At 30.3% G+C, this 17973-nt stretch overlaps 3 protein-coding genes across 4 annotated transcripts in view; 2 read left to right on the forward strand and 1 right to left on the reverse strand.

The window, feature by feature from the left end:
* Positions 1-319: 319 nt before the first annotated feature.
* LOC124536213 (pseudouridine-metabolizing bifunctional protein C1861.05) overlaps positions 320-17973 on the reverse strand; it is a 167904-nt gene continuing 150250 nt past the window's right edge. Inside the window, 3 exon segments of the mRNA XM_047112705.1 lie at positions 320-1176; positions 15741-15855; positions 16244-16359. Coding sequence (XP_046968661.1) covers positions 653-1176; positions 15741-15855; positions 16244-16359 — 755 coding nt within the window. The 3' untranslated portion in view covers positions 320-652.
* LOC124536179 lies at positions 1428-8602 on the forward strand. Of its 2 annotated transcripts, none has more exons than XM_047112669.1 (6): positions 1428-1761; positions 4932-5071; positions 5745-5884; positions 6244-6399; positions 6481-6562; positions 7995-8602. In XM_047112669.1, the coding sequence occupies exons 2-6, from the start codon at positions 4938-4940 to the stop codon at positions 8149-8151; spliced, it is 669 nt and encodes a 222-aa protein (XP_046968625.1). In that variant the 5' UTR covers positions 1428-1761; positions 4932-4937; the 3' UTR covers positions 8152-8602. The 2 variants fall into 2 exon arrangements, with proteins under 2 accessions (XP_046968625.1, XP_046968617.1); XM_047112661.1 differs by having other exon boundaries at positions 6481-6567; positions 8000-8601.
* Positions 11470-14972, forward strand: LOC124536171. The gene is made up of 5 exons (XM_047112650.1): positions 11470-11664; positions 11837-12045; positions 12378-12573; positions 12848-12976; positions 13119-14972. The coding sequence occupies exons 1-5, from the start codon at positions 11628-11630 to the stop codon at positions 13283-13285; spliced, it is 738 nt and encodes a 245-aa protein (XP_046968606.1). The 5' UTR covers positions 11470-11627; the 3' UTR covers positions 13286-14972.

Below are 17973 nucleotides of genomic sequence, written 5' to 3' on the forward strand. Positions count from 1 at the left end.
CCTAAGTTATTTCGATGTATTAGCTAAACTATTCTAGTATTTAATGAGATTCGAATATTATCGCAGAGATGGTCTAGTTAACAGAACATATGTTTGTTAACCGATATTTATGTATATTTTTTATGCTATAGGACGCCAATACGCCACCAACCTTAGGAACTAGGATGGTATGTCCCTTGTGCCTGTAGTTAAACTGGCTTGTTCATTCTTCAAACCGGAACACAACGATACCAATTACTGTTGTTTGCTAATAAAATATCTGATGAGTGGGCGGTACTTACCCAGACGGGTTTGCACAAAGCCCTACCTACCTAGAATTGTCAATTTCTTGTACCGATGTAAAAAAAAACGTCGTGAAGAAATTGCACGTGTAAAATATCTAATTCTTCCTCTAAATCACTGGAACAGTTTGTTGGAAAAAGCCCCAAGCCTTCTTACAAGAACAGACGGTCCTTGCATAGCAGTTAGAAAATTAAGAAATTTTATAAAATTATTGGCACCAAGACGATGGCGAAAGTGGTCAGACTATGAGAAAATGATTTGCTGTAGGTAATATTTTATACTAACTTGTACAGTCATATAAATTGCAAAACTGAAATCTATAATTATAAACAAAAACAAGAAAGTTGAAAATATAGATTAAGAAATTAATCTAGAAGGACCAAGCACTGTATTTAATTGTTTCATTATAAGTATGTTTATTAAATGTACAGGGCACAGTTCTTCTGCTAAGTAATGCTTCTTTCGCAGCACTAAAGCCAAAAGAAATGCTTTTACATTCATCGTAGCCTAAAATAATACCATAAATAAATCCACTTGAAAAACAATCTCCCGCCCCAGAAACGTTTTCAATGTGGTTTAACACTTCTGCAGAATACAGTCGAACCTCAAACTCGTGAGAGTTAATTGGCGATAAATTAGTGATTTCATTTACAGATTTAATGGTGACTACGCCTGCTGATCCTCTTGTAACCAGTAATAAATCCACAAATTCTAACACAATTTTTGAGAGATTAATAATTTCCTCTAAATCATTACTTTTCTTTATATTGTTGTTTGGTTTCAAAAAGTTAGCCATTGCTCGAAGCTCCATTATATTTGGTGAAGCGTATTTAACACGATGACTGCTTGATAGAGCTTTTATAGCTTTTCTTCGATCTGTAGGTTCAAAAAACACTGTAAAAAGAAAAAAATTATAATTAATGTTATTTATAAAAGTTATTTATTTCATATTCAGCATGTGTTCTGAAAATATCGTGTTCTAGAACAGCAGGTAGCAAATAACATAATCTTTTGAAAATCAATCATTTCGAGTTAATACTTTTTATGTTAATAAATGTATTCTTTTAAAAAAAAATACGTATTAGATATCTATGGTTGAGTAAATGTCAAACTTTGACGTTTAACTTTAAAATTTTAATTACATACTCATACACATTTGACAGTCAAGTCAACCAAACCGAACCAACAGACTTGACTCCACCCTACGCTACAACTTATTTTAATTGCATTGTATGAATGTATGTTAACATACCAAATTTATACATTATAATTTTTTTAATGAAACAAAGTGGTATTATCGTTTCGTTAATTGTGTAATAACAAGTTTAATATTACAGTTTACAATTTAACGTAATTCTTATTTTTAAATAAATGTGTTGTTCGTGCAACTTCAAAGATAAAGTTTTTTATTAAAGTGTATTGAATATTACTGAACAGTCAAATTTAACACTGAAAGAAATCGTCTAAGCATTAAATCAAGTGAGTATGTAATTTAATGTATTAAAGTCTTTATAAAACTAGCACATTCTTAATTTTTGTTGTTGTTAGGGGACAAATTTCAAATGTATTTTATAAATAACGATATACGATGATATTTATTTGTATTCTTTAAATCTTGTTATTTAAGTGTTGTTGTCAGTTAGTATTTACTAAAAACAAATAACTTATATTGCATTTATTTATAAAAAGTTTATATAAACCTTGTTAGTAAGCTATCAAGCTTATTTTCTACAGACCTCTGAAGGTACGAGTTTTCAATCACAGGTATGTTCAATTTTACTGGGTTTTCTGTTTAAGAATGACTCAAGTAGTAGTAGTAGTTATTTGTTTGGGAATTAGAAAAGCTTTCATTCCTGTCACTTGAAAAGTGTATAAAGCTGATGGTCTATAACTGAATTCTTTCTGTATATTATAATAGTAAGGGAATGGAGTGCAATTTGCAATTGCAAGAAAGACCGCTATGCTGATTATCACTGTGTTGACAATCTAATAATTAAAGTGTATAGTATTGGTAATTTTTTCAAGGATTAACCTTATAAATAACTAAAAATATTTTCAATTAAGTACGTAATTTTTATTAATAATGTTTGCACAGAATTTTATTTCAATCAGGTTATAGGTTTAAATTTCAGCTGTATCATTTGACCTATTCAAACTAACAGCTAACAAACGATGCAGAAATATTGTAAAGTTTCAGGAATTGATCCAAAACATTGGCTTCTGAATTAAGTCATTTATTTCTAAAAGGATACGATATGATAAAAATCAAATTTAAAGTATAAGAACAATTTGTTGAAATACAAAGAAATGAAAAGTGTTTACAATTAATAATTTGAGTTATTGTTGCTCTTAAAAAATATATTAAATTGTTACAATAAGATGAAAACTTCTTGATCTAAATTGGTGCCTTCTCGAGGTTTCAAATAGTACCCTGCGATAGTTTATTTACTGTTTTAGGTTTTTGGAGTAGTCACATAGAGACTGCTGGTTGCTTGTTATTTATATTATTATTATACCATGTTGAATAATAATCATACTGTATAAGTTCGGTATGTATGTACTTTGTTAGTTCAGTCCAGAAAAGAAAGGTCCTGAGAATTTATTGGTTTGTGAAATGCCGTTTCCCTCCAATTAAGACACACACACAAAAATTCACAAGACACGATAAGAAACACAGTGTTAAAATACAGTTGTGTGATGTCTACTTGACCAATTTTGGCTAAGCACGACAACATCAAGTAACAACAAACACAGCTCCTTTCTTTCTATTACCTCATTCTCTTGGTGGGATAAATTGGCAAATCCGACACGACAGAAAGCGAGATGCAGGTTTGATGTTCTTTCTGAGATACGAAAATAAAATCTTACGACTTTCAGTTTTTTGACTGCTCTTAGAACTTTACACCGGAACATTCTAATTACTTTTCCGAACGAACCGTGGTTTAAACCCAGGTCATCAGAATCTGCAGCCTAATGAGCAAGACACTAGACCAACATCACCTAATGTTTACTGTATAAGAGTGATCATCAACATTGTGGGGTATTTAGCAAATTACAAAGTATGCACTAGATCGATAGAGATCCTGTCTAAATAGAAACAGATCTAAGATCCTAGTAAACGGAAGGGTAAGGTTCGGTATAGTCCAATGATGTTCTAGTAAACAGATATGTTATTAACGCGCAAAAAGTGAAGACTAGAAAACGTCCCAATTAGGACGATTGCCTTTAGTCGTTTTACATAGTAATACGTTATAATACATCATAATTACGTAGTAATACGTTTTGCGTAATTAAAACATCTAGTTATCCCTTTTACTTATTGTTTTTATCAAGCTATCCTTTTTACTAGTAACGAAATGTAAAATAAACAGTCCCCGGCGCGGCACACTTTTTTCTGTTGTTTAGTATGGATATAACATATCTGTTTATAAGAATATCATTGGTATAGTCAAATTAAATTAATAAGTAATATTTCATTCAAAAATATATTTTTTGTTCAACGTCCTTTTAATCTGGCACCTTAAATTTCCAGTTAAAACAATAATATTACATACGGTGCTGCGCGCCGCTTCTTCTACTTGAACTTGGCTTGACACGCTACCACTTAGAACCTTATAAACGAATTATTTATATCCTCTTTTTCGTTTAGTAAAAAAAAATATATTAGTAACACTAGTCAAATATATTGTTTAATATTAAATTTATATCAATTTTAATAGGTATATTTTTACGCTCATAAGTTTTTATTTTTGCATTTAACGTAACATTTCCCACAGTAAAAAATGCGTGTGAACTTTTTAGCATTGTGTATGTAACAAATGTATGAGTGCTAGTCGTTTCGTAAGAATTGCGAAACTTTTCACGTTTGTTATTCATCGCAGTCTCATAACCTTGGTTTTGAAGTAAAATAACTACCTCTAAACCTAGCACCATTAATGGCCAATTCCAAGGCTTTTGGTTTGCTCTATTTACATTATTCAATTTGCAGGAACATATTGTTTTTCACACATCATTTCATTTCCTTCTATACTATCGTCATGTTCATAGTAAATTATCGTTTAAAAATATACTATAAACATTAAATAAAGCAAGTTTATTTTTTTCTTTTATGAAATTTTGAGTTAAAATGATGTGTCTTATGTTTGCCTCAAATACATAGTCGTCTTTGATAATTTAATACAAATATTAAGTTGTTTATTTGTTTTAACGCACTTTTTGTAGACCCACTAGGTTGATTCAAAACAAATTTAATTTGAATAGATAGATTACATACCTTTCTTAATAAATGAGAAAGGTATGTATATATAAGAAAAATAAAGATAAAGTTACTATAAAAATACCTATAAACGCAAAGAAAATAATGTTCAAAATATATACACGATATCGAGATATATCTCAGTAAATTCTGAATACAATCGTCCTTATTCCACTAATGTAATAGAAAAATACGACGATAACTAGTTTTTGTTCTTGAGTGTTACTGCGAGGTTATTTTACTTTATATAATTTGAAACGTCCATTGATTACTCACATTGCATATTCCGTCATTATAATTAAAGGTCAAGTTTAATCAGCGGAAGAAAAACTATGGGAAATCTAGAACATTGAGGTCGTTATTCTTTCGAGTACAAATGATATATTTTTTACAGACGAAAATGAAGAAGCGAAGCTTAGCTGGTAATTGTGGGATAGTCGTTTTTGTAATTGCCCTTGTGACTGTGGCATTGGCATTCGGCACGCCCAACTGGCTCGTTAGCGACAATAGGATACGGGGAGCTAAAATGGACAGGTGATTTAAATACTAAAGATTCCTATATCATATACTCATTAAATAATAGGTTATTTGACAGGTTTTTAAAATCCATTTTATATTATTTAGTAGAAGTTGGGGAACCCAGTAAAAGTTGTGTTTTTTATTTCTAGTAAATATTTGACGAAATATATCATATTAAAAATTCCATATTTAAATATGGCGCAAAAACGCTACTTGGACAACATGGCGCAGCAATGGGTTCGGTAACGTCACTTTCCTGTATTTTAATCTGTGGTACATATGGTAGAAAAGCAAAGTTTACGAGAAAGTGACTTCATCATAAGCCCGGCCAATCAGGAGCGTTTGTGTCACATGACAAACGTTTGAAAAAATGCATTTTTATTTATGGATTTTTTTTAATAAATTAAGTATTATTTTCAACTTTCGTTAGTAAATAACAATTTTAAACTCATAATATACACTGATTACAATAATTCACAATTTATTTTTCGCAGTGTCAAATAGCCTATTATCGTATTTACTAATATTACACCAATAAAAATCCCTACTAGAGCATCACGTTCGATTCTTCCAAAACTGAAAAGGAGACAAGTCCAAAAGTGATGCAATTGCAGACTTTTAGTTCCCACTCCACACCATTATGTATATAATGTTATGTATATGTTCGGCATCTATTTACTATTTGCAGGTTGGGTTTATGGAGTCACTGCTTCAGATCTTTGCCGGATCCATTAGATGTGAATCAAAGACGGTTTTTTGTCGGTTGTCGTTGGGTCTACGATCCATTCACAACTGGCTATGACAAGATACGTGGATACCTACTGCCCGGTTTGTATTCATGATGATTAACGCACTATGGTACAATAAAAACTCAGTTCGAACATAAAAAGATTAATTAAAAAACCTTACGTTTGCTTTGAATGTCGCGTCCAAATTAGTCATACAGTGAAATACGTGTTAAAGTCGCCGTCCATTTTCAACCGACTTCAAAAAGAAGAAGGTTATCAATTCGTCTGTATTTTTTTTCTATGAAGTGTTTTAAGTCTAGCACACAATTTGGTAGCCAAGAAATAACAGCTGTAGATCTGATCTGTAAACCTTGTTAAAACAGGCGAATAAGAAAAAACTTATGAATAGTTTTTTCTTACCTGTTTTGGTTATGATTAATTTATTTTTTTCTCTTTCAGGATTTATGGTAGCGACCCAGTTCTTTTTCACGCTATGTTTGATTGGAGTCTTGATATCAACGATATTAGTAATATTCTTCTTCCTATGTAGTGGTCCGAATCAACGCAGATATGTACTATTAATAAAAGGTATTGGATACATAATGTTAGGAGCAGGTGAGATAAATTTATTTAGTTTTATCATCTTTAATAGTCAATATATTTTGACATAAATAATGATGTTAACTATTTTTCCAGCAATAAGCGGTGCTATAGCAGTGATAGTTTTTGCGTCACTTGGAAATACTGACGGCTGGATGCCCGATCATTCTAATAATTATTTAGGTAAATATACTTCATTGTTTTTTCGGAAAATTTAGAGATAATCAAAGACATAGAAAAGGAATCGGGACCTCACCCCTTCTTTCCTATCCCTCTTTCCTATCCCTCTTTATATTATATTCTTTATTGCCCTAAAATATATTGCAAAGATGGACTTATCTCTAAAAGATATTTCTTCCAGTCAACCTATGGAGGTGAGTGACAGGGTGATGTAGCGGGCAAAATAGTGTAGAAGATATATGGAAAAATATGAAATTATAAATACTTACATAAATAAAAATATAATACATAAACATACATAAAAATACAATACACAAAATACATATACTACGTGTATTATTTATATATACTATATAAAATACATATTAACTTTAACTAATAATTACCCTTTAAAATTATAGATACTAAATAGGGAGTCTTGTGGGCAGGGTCGGGTTTTTCTAGCTTCAGAAGCTTAAGGTTTACTTTAGAGGGCCCCCTGAACTCCAGGGCCCTGGTGTACTGCGCCACCTGGCCTTAATATAGCTACACCACTGTTCATGACCAATTTTAAACAGTTTTACTTGTTATTGCGGATGATCACTAGATTATAGGTCAAATGTATTCGCTATTATCACATCTATGTCGATTGCAACCTGCAAGTGTAATTAAGGCTAATATGGAGCGAGCCCAGCGCAAGGCCGTTTCTTAAAATGACTACCTTTGTTGTTTATTGAATGAGCTTGACCCGCGGTTCCTAAAGAATACCATAATGTTTGTTGAGATTTGAGAATTATACCTTTCATTAGATACTTATAGTATGACACAAATTAGATGTAGCATCGGAAAATGCAATAGAATGAAAATAAAATCGATTGCTGCCGATTTACACAACCAATATAAATAGCTCCCTATCGCGCCATTCGACGCTATTCGTCGCTATCGATTCACGCGTCAGAGAAAACAACAAATTGACGTATATATTAGGTCAAATGATATTACAAGTTATTACGTTTGTGCAAAGATCATATTCGCATGAGAAATAAATATTGATAATTTGGGATAGCGTACTCAATTCGGGTGTGATCGGTTTTACAAATTTTGCCGATGCGACATCTAAGTTTTGTCGTACTATACTACTCTAGATTTTGGAAGAACAATTAAAAGTAATAGAAAAAATTTACGTAAAATACCATCTGACTTTTTTTTTTAATTTATAAGAGTACTTTCGGCTTATTATTCAAAATATTAAAAAAAAAATGACCCTTTCACACAACCCCTCTGTCGACTATTTATTTAGTATGATGAGTCGTGACTTGTGACACTTTACTCAGCATTTACAGATCACAGAAAATCAGGCATGGTCAATGTATTCAATTGAATAATAAACCATTGTTTTGTTTTTATCTGAGATAAGAGTGCTGTGATATTATATTTTGGTGTTATGTTTTTTTAGGGTGGTCGTTTGGCCTCGGTGTCGTGGGCGTTGTAGCATGTCTCATCACCGCAACCTTATTCCTCACTGAAGCGAACATACAATTGAAAAAACGCAACCGTTTTAAAGAGTCCCAAGCGCGCTTCGAGTTGGAAAACGAGTCGAAGGCGTAACGATTAACACTGAATATATTTCTAATAGGAGACTAACCCAGTATACAAAAACTTGTAAGAATAAATCAAAAGGCAATTCAGGTAAGCAGAATGTTTGCCTTTTTAAAGTATTTAATTCAAATTTCATCAACCTTCTAATTTGAATCTGTGCCTAATTAGGAAAAGTCAGAAGTTTTTTTTTTTTTTTTAAATTATAAATTGGATGGAAAAAAGTTGTTAAATAAAGGTGTCTAAATAAGTGTCCTTATTAAATATTTAGGAATTATAATATTGAATTAACAAATTTTGTCAGTGTAGAATCATTCCCACAAGTGTTCTTATATACTTAAGAATTCCACCTCATTTTAATGATATACCATAAAGATATACTTGCTGTATAGATTTATTGAAGTGTAATTAAGATTGTTATGAATTGTAAATTTTTCATTTACCTTTAAAGTAAATATTAAGATTTTCATAGCTATCTGTGTAAAAGTTTATAAATTAATGAAAAAGGAGGTGTTTTTTTAATTACACTTAGTTTTTTTTTTTACAAAATCTGTAATAATTGCCACCAATTTATTTTTAAGTATTTCTTTAATAATATTAATTGTACTGAAAATCTAAGTATTGTATTGTCATATGTAAAAATTGACAATATTTTTTCTTAATGTACAGTTTTTTTTATAAAACTATTAAAAAAATTGACGACCTTATGATCTGAGGAATTACTCAAGCTTATAAACTATAAAATTAAAATCGTTCAACTTATATAATACTTCATAGTTCTCTCTGATTTCTGTAAACACAGAAAGTAAGATATATTTATAATTTTGACTAGATAATAATAGTTTTAAAAGTCCGTCCATTGTCCTCTGTACTTTTACTAAATATGTTTACATTTTTATATAAAGTTATTTTTATTTTGGTGTTACAGTTAAATTAAAAATATTAATATTGTATTCATTATATATATATATAAATAAGAATAAAAATAATTATGCGACTAATTGAAAATATGCGCACTTCTAATTTCACATATGCGATTGAATAACTGTTACAGTTTAATAGTTTCCCTTAAGTCGTAAGTATTTTTTTCTCTTTTTTTTTATTATTAATGACCTTAATTTAAGTTTATACAACCTCAAAAATATCTGGCATTCTATTTACTTTTTTCTTTAATTATTTTAATTAATAGATATAGCTTTAAATATTGTAAGCTTTGTAATGATTGCAAATATTATTATAAGGATTGCCAACATTTTGTGAAAGTATTATTAACTATTTTATTCTCTTTTATACATTTATATCTTTATTTGTTTTAATGAATTTCCTTTACAATTGTGTAATCTTTTAAGTAATAGAATAAGGCACAATAATATAAACGTCCAAATATATTGTTAGTTCAAAAATATTCCGTCCACAAGTTCTACAGATCTGAACTAATTATGATCTTTATTTACATGTATCATTTATATTAATTTTATAATAAATTTTCGATTTTATTTTTTTGTTTTATTTCTTCCAGTATATTATACGCGCAATGTCATTAAAATGAAATCATTTGATTCTATAGTACGACACAAATTAGATGTAGCATCGGAAAATGCAATGGAATGAAAATAAAACCGATTACTGCCGATTTACACAACCAATAGAAATAGCTCCCTATCGCGCCATTCGACGCTATTCGTTGCTATAGATTCACGCGTCAGAGAAAGCAAGTGTATGTTAATCGACGTGTCAAATTGACGAATATATTAGGACATATGATATTACATGTTATTACGTTTGGGCAAAGACCATATTCTCATGAGAAATAAATATTGATAATTTGGAATAGCGTACTCAATTCGGATGTAATCGCTTTTACGAATTTTGCCGATGCGACATCTAAGTTGTGTCGTACTATACCTTATTTTTATTTGTCTATTTTTAGGTAAAATAGTAATGAAATCTAGGGAAATTGTCTATGAAATTTAATATGAAAACATAGATAATGAATGAAAACCCTGTTGTGATTGGATTTGTAAGTTGTATACCCTTGTCTGTGACTTGATGCAATAAATAATAGGCGACAATATTATGTGACGTACTAAGTGAATAATAATATAAAATAGTGTAAGTACAAATTCTTCAGACTCAACTGAAATACATACACGATCCGATTTTACTTCGTGGTATGTTGCGACGTCGTGTCGTATTACCGTAATTAGGAAACTGTATAGGTAGAGGTTTCTCACCACAACGATTCTGTCTTGTGAAAACTTTTGATGCAAACCAATTGCGGTGCTGCATGTAGTTCTCAATAGTTAACTATGGCGTACAAATTAATGATGAAAATTTTATATCTTTCAAGGAATGTTCGCCTAATAGTACAAAATTTAAATAAGATTATATCTACAATAGCATGAAAATATAGTCGTAATTTTTTCTTTCTCTAACTTGCCTACCTTCTTTACTTTCCGTTACTATGAGCAAGGATAAAAAAATAAAGATGAATTGATAACCTCCTCCTTTTTGAAGTCGGTTGAAAATAGGCAAAAATAGACTTGAGTTTTAAATTCTGATTTACAATATAAATGTATGTTCTCATAATTTGCAAATTCAATAATAAATCAATTTCAACTCCATATTAATCACGAATCACTTAACTAATATCGTTTATTTATATAGAACTTTTTTTCTAATATTAAAGCAATTGAATAGATACTCAAGATATGTTTTTGGTATGATTTTATATTAAATGAGTTAAGTACATATATTTTATTTTATTACTGCATTAATGTGCTGCATAGGGTGCGTTTCATTTAGTGCTTACAGTGAACTTACTAATTTTTTCATGCAAGTATCTTTAAATATTTTACGTTTTAATTATATATAAAATCGTCTTTCAAGGCGATTAGTGACAATCGACAGTTAGGTATTTGCATATATGTGTTGATGCAGCACATCAATGCTACGGGAACGACATCATCGAGTTCTGATGAAGAGCTAAATGTTTGTAATTATAGGAAATAGCGATCTTGAAAAGCTGTTACAAATTACCATATTTTCTTTTCAAAACCCAATTCTGAGCTTGAACCTAAATGACTATGTAATTGCTGACATTTTCATCATGAGCATAACGGCCGATGGAATATATTGATAATTGTGATGGCTTAGAAATTGCCATCAATTTGCTACATTAGTGAGGTACCTACAATATATATAGTTATAATCCTAACTCAATAGTTTTTTTTTAATTTTTATCATAATAGTTCTTATTTTATCTTTGTTTTTACACGTTAATTTGAAAGTTTATTTAAAATTAATGTCATTTAGATTGTTATGGATATGTCAAACCCAGAAATTGAACCGACAAAAACAACATCTGTCAAAAGTCAATCAGAAAATTGTTTTTCGGTGAAATTGATGAATTTTAAGCTCGAATAGATATATATTGTACAGCGATATATTTGTTAATGAATGAGAAGTAATAATTGCTAATTGTAACAATGACTGCGGCTAATAATGAATATCCAAAGGCTTCAAGTAAGTTGATTTGTGGGCACGCCCTTTAAGTTTTATATTTAAGTCGGTGTTCCTCATTCCATTTTTTTGCTTGCAATTAATATTAACTCTTTAATCACCACCTTAAAAATGATGAGCTGAATTATAATTTTCTGTGCGTTAAATTAATAAAAGTATATTTTTATTCTTATAGATGCCACCTTGATCGGAGCGACTATTACTTATGTCGCGGGACTGTTTTTGTTGTTGTCCTTTGCTGGACCGTATTGGATAGAATCGTATTCGGGGATGTTCTCTTCGTTTAAACACATGGGCTTATGGGAATACTGTTTTGATCGCTTCAGATTTCCATCTTATCAGTATGATAAGTATTTCGATGGCTGTCATTATATTTTTGGACAAGTAAGTTGAGAATATTAGCTAGAATATCTATTAACATTAGAAGTATTAAAATATTTAGAAATACAAGCTTTTATATACATAATTTAGTGTTTTATACACAAAATGGCTGATGACTATTGAGGAGCTCCTTTGTCTGGAGCCAGAGATTGAAAGAAGGGGATCTAATTTAGCATTTGTAGGACTTAAACAAATTAACAAACAATCATTTTAATTTAATTAATAGCTTGTAACTGGAAAGATATATTAAAATACATACAATATAAAAGTATGAAAAGAAGGGCTTGTAAATGTACTTTAATAAGTACTTATATTGATTTACTTATTGCTTGCAGGAATTATATGTGATCCGGGAATGGTTGCTGCCAGCATGGCTAATGGCAGTTCAGACATTTGTGACGCTGGCTTTGATGCTGTCTTTCATGGCACAGATACTACTGGCGTGTGTGGTTATTCGCATGCCACTTAGAACAGTGTTGAGATATGAATGGGTATTTGTGTCCATTTCCTTCGTAATGGTTGCCATATCTAGTAAGTTTCTACACTCATTATTGAATATTCATAATATTTTTGATTATAATTATAATTTTCGTTCTTTAGATTCATTAAAGAGTTGTTTTCCTCTTAATTACACTTATAAATCTTGTATTACTTTACGATTAAAGCTTAAGAAGTTCAGGTTACATTTTCCTGTTATATCAAAACATTAAAATATGATCTAACACAATTAAATATCATTACAATCTTGGTTGGAATATAATGTGCATAAAGTTACATCTACTAATTATTTTTATATTATTTCAAGGCTTGTTTCTGTTTCTTGCTGTTGCTATATTTGGAGGCAACTGCTACCGTCGTGATTGGTTGCTGTATCCTTCATTCAATGTTCTGTCTTGGTCGTATGCATTTGCTGTTATTGCTTTCATATTGTTTGGTAAGTTATTATTTTTAAAATGTAGTATTCTATGTTTTGTTATTCTTGTTATTGATTTATGTCACAAATAAACCATATTATTGTGATGGTGCTTTGATTACGGTCAGATAATAAAGAAGTGTTGTTATTCTTTATTTCGTAGGTTTGGCAGCAATTCTATTATTTTTGGAATCACGTAAATTGTACGAGCTGCGATTGGAAGCTAAAAATCTGGTGGGTCAAATGCAACATAGCCAGCCGGAGCATGCATTGCACCAGTTGCGTGATCAGCTACATCAACAACAGCAACTTGGGTACTTTAGGAACTAAACATTATAATATATTCTACTATAAACAGTAACGAAACTATTGCAATGTACATTCAACACAAATATTCACATAGTATGGTTGTGGAATTAGTAAACACAATTATTTACACTATTTTTGACCTTATGGTGCATGTCAATTTTTGTTGAGGACTTGAGGCAATTAGAAGTGTTTCGGTAACAAGAAAAATTTGCAAAAATTTTTTTATATCAAAACAGCCATATATTTAATCTGGCATTAGTTATGAATTAGGAGTCTTTAAAATATTAATCATATAATTTAAAGACAAAACTGACATAAACTTGTATTTTTAGTATTAAGATTTATATACTTTAGTAATATTGGTAAAATTAGATCTTGCTTTTGTAACATTTAACATTTTGAATTTAAGTTTGACCACATCAATACTGAGATGGCTCAAAATATTCATGCTCATATTTTTTGACATATATTTCACTGTTTAAAGATACTTAATATGAAGCGAATGAACAGCTTCATCAAAAAAGGAGTAAGATTATTCATTTTTAATTGAATAATGTTCTCGAGGTTGCAATGTAATGATAATTTGGTAATGATGAAGACAAAACTTGCAGAGTATTACTAAAAAATATATTATAGTCTAGACTAACTTTAAAATGGACTAAAGTTACACGATTTCCATTAAACTTTTTAGAAATGACAAAACAACATCATTAAAATGACTTTAAAACAAGCAAAATACATCCTGCAGTCGAGGAATTGTATTTTAGTTCAAAAAGATTAATGATTATGTCTACTAATAATTATCATAAAATCTGGTCATGGTTTAAAAAGACACTTATTTCTATGAATCTCATTTTGTAATGAAATCCGTCCATGATGTAAAAAGTATTTGATTGACATTATATGTATAAAATTAGACTCATATTACATATCAGTAAGGACCCAAGATGGCCGACTCTAAGACAAAGAAATTTTTACATTATTTCAAATCTGACACATATCTATCCAGCACAATATTCTGAGTGATGTGTTGGGATCTGATAATTCTTCTGTACTGGAGTAGACCTTAGCCCGGTTATGGGATTTTTATGGGTTATTATTATGTGATTATAAAATAAGGACTACCATCATTGGTATGTTGTATCTCATAACAAACACTGCCATGGCAATAGAATGTGATGTGAGTCTTAATATTAGTTTATATTTTTTTTATTAATTTGATTATTTGTTAAGTATGCATTTAATTTTTTAAGAAGTTAAATTTATGTAAGTTTTTATACTTTAGTTTTAGTTAGATGCAAAATTTGTTGCTTAAATTGTCATTTGATGTATTTAAGAATTATGTAACATTATTTACTTAACAATTTTTTTTTTTATAACTTTGCATACATTTGACATATGGCAAAATATTGCACAAGTTTTTGACTATGGTAAGAATCATGTTGTAAAAATATTAATATGAGCTCTATGTTGTCTATTAATATTGCCGAATATTCATATACTAAACGCATTCCGATATCTATGTTTGATGTCAAAGCACATTATGTAAACATTCTATTTTTATAACAGTACTGATACTTAATGTAACCTTATAACATGAAGGCCTTTTTATAATGTAAGGAATTATTTTTATAAAACAAAAATTAAAAGTGCACATTTACTGTACGATATAAGTTTTCTAGTATTAAAGGTGTATTTTCATATATAATTTTTTGAGTTTCATTCAAAAGCCCATGCTCAAATCCTATCACAAAATATAGCACCTGAGGTTGGCGCATTGGCGATGTAAGGAATTCTTAATGTTTCTTACGGTGTCAATGTCAATACCTATGCATTTAAAGATCTACATATGCTAAGATTTAATTTGATTGATAGCATTTTATTTAATACTGATATCGCGGCAGTTCAGGTGATGCAAATGAGGTAATAATTGAAATCAGTGGAGATAGAAAAAAAAAACAAAGTAACCGAATAGTAAAAAGAGTGAAAATTAATAAATGTTATAGATAAGTAGTAAATTATATTATTTGCGTAAGTAGGTAAAACAAATGAATTACGAAATGCTCTAAGCTGCAAAAGTGTATTTCTTAGTAAAGTCAAATAGTTTCTTCAAGATGAAGTCAAAAGAGCGAGCAAATGTATCTATATGACAGTATATTGCTTTCTTATTAAACGAGGTCAATTATGTGGACCCGTAGTCTCACATACAACATACCCTTCAGAAACCCCCTCATTGCCACGAGTTTAGAGGATAAGCTTTCAATGATAGAATAAATCGTTATAAATGATTCAATGGAATTATTGACGCTGGAATATTTTTCAGTAGAATTGCTTTATCGATCTGATATCGAAAATATATTTTAACAGACAGTCTTGCCTTAAAAGTGCGTACCGTACACGTGGCAAAAAATATTAAGCGAACGGAGGAAAATCTTTTTGAATACATAGTCCATATTATATTTATTAAAAGACTTACCAGGTTTTTTGTATTCGTTGCATATCTTGAGAACGTAGTCCATAGTGGTAGCTGGTAGATTGCCGTCTAGTACCACGAGCGGTGCATTTTTTAATACGTTGATATGTTTATTTATCTGTAATAAAAATTGTGTAGGTACTGATTATTTTTCAATCAATTATTATTAGGAAAACGTTGGTCAGGAATGGCTGGTAAGAACATATAAATCTTAAGGATTTTTCATGTGTCTAATTTATGTTTATAACTCATTTCGTGCTTGACGGTATTGCGACGATTTTTTTCTCTACTGTTTATTTGCTGATTGGTGAATACAATTGTGACGGAAAAAAGTCTGCTGCATTTGTTAACAATCCACAATAGTGGATCATTCACAGGTTTTTATTATATTATACTTTCTATATTTTACATCCTATTTCGTTGTTTAAAACATGATACGTGCGTGTCTCCTTAACTAGTTTTTATTAAGTACCTAATATTTATTTTCAAAAATAAAAGTTACTTACAAGATCAATAGTAATATGATTGTGAATGTCCATGTCTCCCAATCCCATTATGCATTCGCCTTTTTTATCAAACATGGCAGCATACATTGCTGTCCGTGCGTTCTTTACTATGCAACCTATTAAAAAAAAGCTATAATTATATAAAAAAAATCTTCAATATTTTTATATATGTAATTTGTAATGGTCATTATGAGTTTCATAAATAGTACCTAAATATCTTACTATGTAACTCATTAAAAAATATATGTATCATTTGGTAATAATAAAAAAATGGTGTATTTTATATGGTCGACCTTTTTTATTCTATAACATTATCTTATTATTTGTATATAGATCGGCACAGAGAGGCAGATAAAAAATAATGATGCTTGAATGACTGCCAATTTCTTATGTTGAAAAGCGAAGGCTATCGTCAGATTCGTCGCAAACCCAAAAATCACCATCGAACTATATAATATTGTAGACAGCTAAATAAGAAATTTAATATATAAATCATTCTATTGTGATTTTGTATATTTCATCGTTACCTTTTTCATCATTTTTTATATAAACTTGAAAAAAAGTGTATTCTACAATAATACGTTGTTGGAGTAGCTGGATTAGTAGAGACAATTTAACGACGAGCACAGACGTTGCACAAAATTTGCGAAGTGATTCATAGATACTGCATTCACAGACGGAACACTTGCTCGTATACTCTTCCTTGCGGAGACCATCACGGAACAGCCTAGGCATTAGGAGGGAGCGCGCTCTTGTCTTTCTGACGGAGCGTCGCCTAGGACAGTGAGTTCATAGATTCTATTGACTCCTATAAATATCATGAGGGGTATTTCGAACTATGTGGATTGATATTTTTTTATTGCTAATTTTTGAACTTAGCTTCGCAGCAACGAATCAAACAGGTACCCCGTAAAAGACCATAGATTGCATGACGGAACGTTACCCTCTCGAACCAGGGAATTAGGAGGTGTTCTTCGAAGCGCAACGATCGTCCCGGTGAAGGTCAAAACGTGTCGCAGTCGACGTAATATGCGGGCAATTTCAAAGAAGTTCTTTGTTCAACGATTGTACCTCGTCTATATCCATCTACCAAGTCAAGGATCAAGTTCTACAGAAACAACTTCGAGAAGAACGCCGATCGAAGAATTTGAATGCGTTTGGTGAAATATGGCAGCCTTTTTCCTTCTTACTTTAAAATTATGGCGATAAAAAATATATTAAACATATTATTAACTTATGAACGAAGTTATTGTTTTACCTGTTATCATTGGAAATCAAAATGATTTCATAGTACAATAAGTGAGAAATAATGGAATATAAACCAAATCAATTTCTGCATAATTTATGCTTCCTTGGAACTACATTCAGTTCACGTTAGAAATATTTTATTTAAGAAAATGAGTGACTATCATAAATTATTTATAAGTAGGTACTTGTTTCGGATTACTTTATTCGTAATTCACGTATTTTAATTTGCATATTAACTTTAAAATTTGTTATGTTTAAAAAAACAGCTTTTTTTGACAAATATTAGGAGCAATGAAATAGTTTTGAGGAATAAACTGAGCAATTGAATAAAACGTTGAAATGATAACGAGAAAACGATAGAGACAAAACTTAGAAAGCCAAACTACAGATTTAAACTTTATTTTTTCCGGTGTTTTAGAGAAAGCATCGTTATATTCCAAGTCTCAGCTACGAAAGCTTCTTATTGATCGTAATATTGTAAT

This window comes from Vanessa cardui, chromosome 2 (genome assembly GCF_905220365.1).
Source record: "Vanessa cardui chromosome 2, ilVanCard2.1, whole genome shotgun sequence".
Classification (NCBI taxonomy): Eukaryota; Metazoa; Arthropoda; class Insecta; order Lepidoptera; family Nymphalidae; genus Vanessa; species Vanessa cardui.

Excerpts from the sequence above, each read along its gene's own strand:
- LOC124536179 (XM_047112669.1), top strand. The coding sequence starts at position 4,938 with ATGAAGAAGCGAAGCTTAGCTGGTAATTGTGGGATAGTCGTTTTTGTA. Across the intron at positions 5,072-5,744 it reads CGGGGAGCTAAAATGGACAG|GTTGGGTTTATGGAGTCACT; the intron begins GTGATTTAAATA and ends TACTATTTGCAG. Across the intron at positions 6,563-7,994 it reads CCCGATCATTCTAATAATTA|TTTAGGGTGGTCGTTTGGCC; the intron begins TTTAGGTAAATA and ends GTGTTATGTTTT.
- LOC124536171 (XM_047112650.1), top strand. The coding sequence starts at position 11,628 with ATGACTGCGGCTAATAATGAATATCCAAAGGCTTCAA. Across the intron at positions 12,046-12,377 it reads GTCATTATATTTTTGGACAA|GAATTATATGTGATCCGGGA; the intron begins GTAAGTTGAGAA and ends TATTGCTTGCAG. Across the intron at positions 12,977-13,118 it reads TATTGCTTTCATATTGTTTG|GTTTGGCAGCAATTCTATTA; the intron begins GTAAGTTATTAT and ends TTTATTTCGTAG.